Raw genomic sequence first — 8,121 nt, 5'->3', positions numbered from 1 at the left:
ATAAAAAGAAGAAAACTTGTATTACAGAAAAAAAAGTCCAAGTCAGGATTGATCCATTCTTTTGTTCCTCTGTAATCTGCCTCTACCATGTTTAGGAAGAAGAAAAAAAAAACCCTACCCAAACCAAACAAATAATTATCCTGCATCAGATAACAGATATTATTTCCCATTTACTTCGCAAGGGTTCAGAGAAAAGCCATTTAAATAGCAAATCAGCTTCACTGTAGCAAAAACTAGGTTGTGGGAGTAGAGTTTCAAGAGCTGCATAAGCAATTTGAACATGTGCAAGCACTTCCTTGCCTTGGAGGTGGGATCCCTAGAAAATGCACTGGGAGGGTAACTTGCCAAGCCCACACCTCCCCCTCGCTGTAAACACGTCCGTGTGCTGTGGACACGGTCAGTATGCTAGGTAGCCTCCCAAAAGCTGCTTGCTTCTCTCCATCTTCCCTGGCAGCCACCCCAAACACAGGTGAATCTCACAGGATGAAGGTTTAAACCTATGCTTTTCCTGCTTCCAGTTGAAGTGCTCCAGCTCTCATGACCAAAAGGAGCTCAGTTTATGGGAGTCTCTTGTGTCTGAAGAGCAGACAGAAGAGAGAGCTATGAAACAAGGCTCCTTGTTTTCTACCCCTATCTCCCCAAATAATTACAGGCAGAAAGCAGGAAACTGAGAAAGAGAAAATGGATCAATGAAGACATCATTTAGTGAGATACAAGAGGGGGACATCCTCTGGTGATTCACGGGTGCATGAAAGAAAGGGTCAGCATCACCAGCAACAGGCACCTCTCCTCCAAAGCCTTTAAAATTTGCTTGTTCCTAGGAGCTTCCAGTTTAAATATTACACTTAAACTTTATTACCAACGATGCTACAAGTGTAACAAGGCAGTAACTTGCCCATTGTTGGATTACACATTACCTGTACTGATCACGTATCTGCAGATAGAAAGCTAAGCATCAGTAGGCCTGAACCAGACAGGTTCCTTGTAGCAAAATGCTTCATCTCCACACGCTTTCATTCAAGCATAAAATATGAGTTCGGGAATTTGCCCTCCCTGTACCCCAGTGCCGTTTGTACTGTCCGAGGAGCACTGAAACTGCACAGTCACCTTCCCACACTGAACCTCCGTCATCCCCTCCTGTCCAAAATAGCTGAGTTCGTTGCCATCCAGAATCACGCTAGCCGTGTAAAAGGTGTCGGGCTCGATCTGCACGGGGTACTCGAACCACACGGGGAAAGTGTTACTAGAGCCATCTGAGAAGTACTTGCTCAAGTTCTGGCCCAGGATGACGCCCTGCCGCTTGAGCTCGATCTTGGCGCTGTACTCCGCCGAGCCGCAGCTGGAGCCGTAGAGCCCGAAGCCGGCGATGAACACCCTCTTGTCCACGGCGAACTGGATGCTGTCGCAGCGGCCCCGGTAGCGCCACTGGTTGCTGCGGTAGGCGCAGGACTGGAAAGCGGTGGCACCGCTGCGGGCCCAGCCCCTTCCGCGGCTTGCTGACGAACTGCAGCTCCGGCTTCTTGGCCGCCGTGTACCAGAGGAAGATGTCGTTGGTTTCGTTGAGGGTGAGGATGCCGGACTGAGCGGCGCCGTTGGCGAAGTCGTCGAGCGCCATGGTGGGGATGCGGATCAGGTAGAGGGCCTTGCCCAGCACCTTGCGCTTGTTCTCGATGGTGGCCGCCAGCTCCTGCCGCTGGCACTCCACCTCCGCCCAGCTCAGGGCCGCCTCGAAAACCACGATCTCTTTGGCGTTCAGAGTCTCCCTTCGGAGGATGCTTTCCAGCGTCTGGAAATCAATGTCACAGAAGCCCTCGGATTTCAAAGCCAGCTCAGCCTGGGCGTCGATCACCTCCCAGCAGCGCTGGGTGAGGTCAGGCTCCTCGAAGAGGCAGCTCTGGGACAGCAGGACGCAGGCGTTCTTGGCGCTCAGGCTGGTCTCCAGGAAGTTGACGCAGGCGCGGGCGAGGTGAGGGACGATGTACTTCTTGGCAGCGTAAAGCGTGGCCAGGACGGTGTCTGCAGCCAGGTCGATCTCATCACAATAGATGTATCTGAAATAAAACACAGGCACGTGACACTGCCGCCCAACGCAGAACGTCATCTGTCAACATCATCTGAAAATCACAAAGAATACTGAAACGGCTCCCCAGTAAAGCCAAGCATTGCTTTTGAGGAACACTGATTAAATTCAAAGTACAAAAAATGAATTATCACTCGTGTAAGAGAACAGGCTTAAATCTAAGGGGGACAAAACTTCACATTCGGGGTGTACACTATGTAGACAATGGTTATATTTACAAGCTATGGCCATTCCAGCCTCTGTGTTCCTCCCATACATGCTTTGGATAACAAGAGGGTATTTGCCCCAGGCAGGAGCTCCTTCAAGGGCTACCTGCTTGGTTAACACAACAGTCTGAAGCGTGTTACCATGAGCATTTGGACTGGATGCTCTGTGATAATAAATGGCCATTTACTGAGGTATATCTATAAATACAGAAATGAAAATAAGTTCATTGGGAATACCTAGGTAGTCCAAAGAGAAATGACATCAAAGTATAGCAGGTGCTATCCATTTTCATAACTACTGGGTTGGGGTTTTTTATTTTTTTTTGGCTTGGATTCCTTTTGTTTGTTTTAAACAGGGTGCTGAAGTATATAGGAAAATGAAAAGGCCCAGAATTCTTATTTTCAGGTTCCTTAATGCTTACAACATCTTAGCTCCATTAGCACAGTGTTTTTTCTTAGTCTCATTGCATAAAGAGGAAAAAAGCTTTACTGCTACGCTACTGTAGTGGAAGAGACGAAGGTGAAATTCTATTTTATGTGACTAAACTGCTGGGATTCATTGCTCAGAGAAATGAAGCATTGTACAGTTTGTTCTTTTTAATATCTCATGCTTCAGGGCCCCATTTGCAGCTGGTGAATGCAATGTGCTAAAACCATGCCAAATGCAATTTTACTCTTCATAGGGATAAGCAAGTCCTGATGGTTATGGTTGATAAAAGTGTCTTCCTCCAGTAAAGCTGAAGTTGTATACAACTCTGTACTAATTAAAATTTTCTAGTTAGAAGGTTTCCCAACACAATGATTTTTTTGCAGAACAGATGTGCTTATAAAGTATCTGATCTATGCTGATCCGATTACAGTTGTAAATATCTTTATTTGTATATTTGCAGATGTAGGGTACTACCCTCCAAGCCATGTTTACAAAACTCATTCAGAGCAGATACTGTTCAAGCAATAAAATAAAATCTAAGAGGTTACAGAGAAAAAGAATACTTAGAGAGATCCAAACCATTTCTGTATTTTTTTTTACCTTTCTTACTTGGTTTCAGCTGGGCTATTTGTATTTGGGTATTTGGGCTATTATCAGAGAGCAGGGTACTACCCTCCAAGCCATGTTTACAAAACTCATTCAGAGCAGATACTGTTCAAGCAATAAAATAAAATCTAAGAGGTTACAGAGAAAAAGAATACTTAGAGAGATCCAAACCATTTCTGTATTTTTTTTTACCTTTCTTACTTGGTTTCAGCTGGGCTATTTGTAACAACAGAGAGCACACCTACATATCACTGGCTACAGGCTTAGCTCCTTTATGGTCCAAAAAATTTTCAATGTATCAATTAATTTATTTTTATGATTGTCCTCATTGCTCTCCAACACTTTTCTCCCTTCTATTACTTCTCTTTGCCTGCTAGTACAGCAGAGAACAATGACATCTGTTTTAAATTGTAGTACAAAGGTTGCTAGCTTAATATTCATGGCAGTGAAGAACTAATATCACTGATTTACAACAGCCACAGCACAGATTGTCTGTCAGCAATACTCCACACTTCTCACTCTGCCTTCTCACTCTGCACCTCGACTCTGGTCTGCAATTACTGACATTCCAGCTTCACCCTGTTCTTAAACAGAGGATTCTACTAGACCACAGGGTTTGATGGTTTAGTAACACATTCATCCTGGGATAAGATGAGACCACGGCTCTAATTTGGACAGTCAAGATTAAGATAAGATATAATACATTAAAGACAGTGTGTCAGCCAGACTATACATTTAACCTTGTTTTTAAAACTGTAGAGATCAGCCAAAGGAATTTTACTGGGAGAAACACCAGTAACTACCAGTCAAGGTATTATTTCCTATTACATCTGGCAGTTCCTCATCTGATGTCTGTTGTCAGAACACCCACTAGATCATAAAAGAAAAGATATTTATGCTATAAGAATTCACTGTTCAGGGGAAAGAAAACACAAAAATACCAACCAACCAACTCTAAAAAAAAAAGAATCAAACTCAGTGTGTTTTCTGACAAAGATTACAATGCATTCCTCCTGCCTGCAGAATGGAGCGTATGAAGGAGAACGTTGCATTGGGATAGGTAAAAAGTGTCTTCCTTTGGCAGCAACAGCATCATGAGCCTTCTGCCATCCACTGCTCACAGCAGTTGCAGGCAGCACTCATGAGGAGGGGACCATGGCTCCCCTCAAGCTCCACCCAGTGCAGCACACGCCCTGGATCCTGGGATGAGGGGAATGCTGCACTGCTGAGCAGCATCCCCTTCCCTTCCCTGCACCACCACGGCTGCAGACACCCCTGGCGTTTGCAGCCACAGGAGCACTCTGCAGGGTCAGGCGCACTGCATCGCTGGAAGTCAGCACTGGCAAGGTTACCTCAACATCCACACAGACCACAAACTTCTTCTGGGCTTTTGGGTTTTTTATATAAAATCTGAGAAGGTGAAGAGTTCCATGGCTCTGGTCATGCTAAAACACCTTGATACTCTCTTTACTAGGTTTGCTCTCTGAAAATGTTTCTTAATGATAAATTCAGAAAGCATTCAGGTTTTATATGGCAAATCATGTTTAGCCACAATGAAATATATTTGCTGTTCAGAAAGGGGGGCCAGGGGAAATCCAAGAATCTTGTATTTGTGCCTTGTAAAACTCTACATGAAAGTAAAGTACAAGTCTGAGCTCTGCAGAAAACATCAAAACAAGAAAGGCCCCAAGTAAGGATCCATAACACACCTACCTACACAATGTCGTATCTTACTTTGTATTCCAGGTCTATAGAACATTTCCATGACTTCAGCTTTTCCTGACAGTTTTTGATAACCTAGATGATAACCTATAAGAACACTATGCAACAAACTCTATATCTAACTTTGAATGTTCAAGGACAGTGCCACTGAAAAGTAAAAGAAAAAAAGAAACCATTCTGTAATCAAAAGCTAGTCAAAACAGTCTAGGAACTGCCAGCTAGTGATGACACCATTACATGCAGAAAATCTGCAGCATACTAAAAGGATCACCATCAGATACTAATGTATATTCTTTATCAGAAAGCAATGGCAGTTACCTAAAGCTGAAGGGGAAAAAAAAACTCAAAGCCATAGGATTTCTATGATTGGGCATTTCTCTTTAATGCTCAGAGTTTACAGATACAGTCAAGGACAATTTCAGCAGGGAAGCTGCTTCATTATGCTCATTTAGGAAAAGACTGCGTGTCTTATTCAGTTTGCAAGAAGAAAAATAATGATCATGTAAACTGACTGGTTTTCCCTGTTAGAATAAAGAACCACCATTCACATAAACAGCCTTTTTATCACTTTCCAAATGCATCAACATGATAGATGAGGAGAAATTTAATTTTCAGAGGCTATATTCAATAACTTAGAGTTGTTTTTCTAAGACAAGACCTGCATACAGCATGGTTATAAAAGAGCTGGAATGATGTCAACGTACAAATCCAGCAATTCTGGGTTTTGTTTTGGTTTTTTTTTCCTCCAAGTTTTTAACTTTTCACTATGCTTGCAAAGTAGAACAGTTTTGGGTTTTTTTTTGTTATAGCTGACAATTCTTTTTAGTAACTCCATTCCTTTGTGTAACGTGTAGTGACAAATCAAATCAATAGGCATTACACTATACAATGTGCCCAAAGATCCCCTGCCAAAGTCATTATTTATAACTGCCTACATCAGTCTAATATATGCATGCCTGGAAGGAAAGGGGGAGAGCAAACTGAGGTAAAAGTTTAAAACACCTGAAACACAAGAAGAGCAATATTTTAAGCAACTGCTTTCTTTCTGTTTCTACAGAAGTCTAATACTTGAACTTGTGACATGACCAACGTGTGTACAGACCCTAAAGGAAAGCATATCTAGCAGATGAATGATGCTTACTTCAGCATGGCAAGAAAAGCAGCAGGCTCAACATCTGGTATGCGGATTTCATCCTTGTCCTCAGCAAGCTCCCCGTAAAACATCGCGTGGAACACAGAGCTCCCGACAGCCAGGACATACTGGTGAGAAAGGGAAATCTTATTTCATGCTTTAAACCAAAGGCACTGCCAACAAAAACAATGTGGGAGAGCCACTCATTGCAGACTGGGCTTCACTGACAGACTCTATAGACACACTTCAGTAAGAAACCGAGTCAAAGTTAAGAACAGAATTACACATTTTTCCTGCATTTTACTCTCATGGGCATATATACATTAGCTACTGGAAAATGCTCATAGCCACCATGGAAGTTAACTATTTCTGGAAAATCTCGAGAGTAATATTAATTAGCAGCACAAAACAGTATTCCTAACTTCACGGTGACTGCCTTAGCACAAGTGTACTATTTAAGTGACAACACAAAGAACAGCCAGGACAGACCCTTCCACTGCATGCAGCCTTGTCAAATACAGCATTTCGCCTGTCCCAGAAGAGCTGAGCCTCCCACGCCAGGTCCCAGCGTAACTGTGGGAGCTCTCTCTGGCTGTCCCCACCCGAGCTGACAGTGCAGCTGTTGCTTACTTTGTGTCCTGGCAGCCGCTGGGTCCCACCTGGTGGCCCGACCACAAAATGAACATCTGCCATCAAGTCATTGTTGAACATCACTGCATTTCTACAAACAGAGGCAGCGTGTTAATTTATGGCGTCCAGTAACTCCGTGCTCGCCCCAGACCAAAGAAATTACATTTCTGAACAACGTAAAGTGGCACGTTAGCAAAGAGGAGCAGGTCATACTTGGATTTTAGCTATTTTACCTATCATCAAACATACCAAAATAAAAACTAAACAGAGATGGGGGGTGTGTGTTTGCAAGCTAAACAAAAAAAAAAACCAACCAAAAAAAAAAAAAACCCAACAAAACCAACAAAAAATAAAACCCCAAAACTTATAATAACTTTTAAAAAAGTGGATATCAAAGTCAAGAGCATGTATCAGTGAAAAAGTCCCCTAAGGTCTAAAGGCAAATCTTTATGGGTACACTGCAGCTTCCAGCAACATTTTTTTTTAACTCAATACAAACAGCTGCACTGTCTGGAAAAGAGATATTAAAATATTTTCCATTACCAAAATGCTTGTTTCACATACATGGAAAAAAGAGAGAACTGTGTTTTCTTCAGCAAATAACTGAATAGCTAAACACATGCATTACAAACATTTAGCTACTTTTCACCACTCCATGGAAACAGCAAAAATAAACTGCCCCCAACTTACCTCTCTCTGATGGTTGGATAAAGTCCTTGCCAGTTAGGTGCTGGAATGGTGTTGTTGTTATTGAGATTTTGCTGGTGGTACTGCTGGACAGCAGTTGTATTAGTGTTGGCCGGTTTCTTTCGGGGAAAAATATCAGCAGCCATCTTCTTCTTCTTTTTGGTCTTCAAGGTAATGATTTCATAGCAAACCGGAGGCAATTTGCTGCTGCTACTGCTGCTGCTGTTTCCCTTCTTAGAGTTCTTCTTGGACCTGTTCTTGACGGTCTCTGGAAGCATCAAGAAGAAGGTGAGACATTTCATGTTCTTTCCTTTCTCATCTACCATGAGTATACTTGTGGGTAACGCTGGACAGCCTAACTAGCCAGGAACATTCAGAAATGCACGTGGAAGCTGTTAAGCAGAGAGCAGGAGAGACGAGAGTTTGCTTCTCTTCCAGCAATACAAGGTGACCTTCCCGGTGCACCGAGTCAAAAAAAAACCCCAAACAAACTGGCTTTAAGTTTGATCCAGTGCTTGAATCGTTAAATCCATCCCCATTATTCCTGCCAGCTTTCTTTCTGCCCAGAGCTCCCGCTGAGGAGTCGCCGGGCAGAGGCCGCGGCTGAGGGGGCGGCAGGAGGCGCGGA

The 8,121-nt window shown here is 43.3% G+C and overlaps 1 protein-coding gene across 1 annotated transcript; it reads right to left on the bottom strand.

The window, feature by feature from the left end:
• Nucleotides 1-1,017: 1,017 nt before the first annotated feature.
• BTBD3 (BTB (POZ) domain containing 3) lies at nucleotides 1,018-7,819 on the bottom strand. The gene is given in 5 exon segments (XM_008939911.1): nucleotides 1,018-1,455; nucleotides 1,457-2,051; nucleotides 6,186-6,304; nucleotides 6,807-6,897; nucleotides 7,497-7,819. Coding segments are annotated over 5 exon segments (1,566 nt in total).
• Nucleotides 7,820-8,121: the final 302 nt, after the last annotated feature.

The sequence above is a fragment of the Merops nubicus genome, unplaced genomic scaffold (assembly GCF_000691845.1).
Source record: "Merops nubicus isolate BGI_N331 unplaced genomic scaffold, ASM69184v1 scaffold2115, whole genome shotgun sequence".
Taxonomy (NCBI): Eukaryota; Metazoa; Chordata; class Aves; order Coraciiformes; family Meropidae; genus Merops; species Merops nubicus.
The sequence above is the reverse complement of the archived record's forward strand: the minus strand, read 5'-3'. Positions and strand labels throughout refer to the sequence as shown.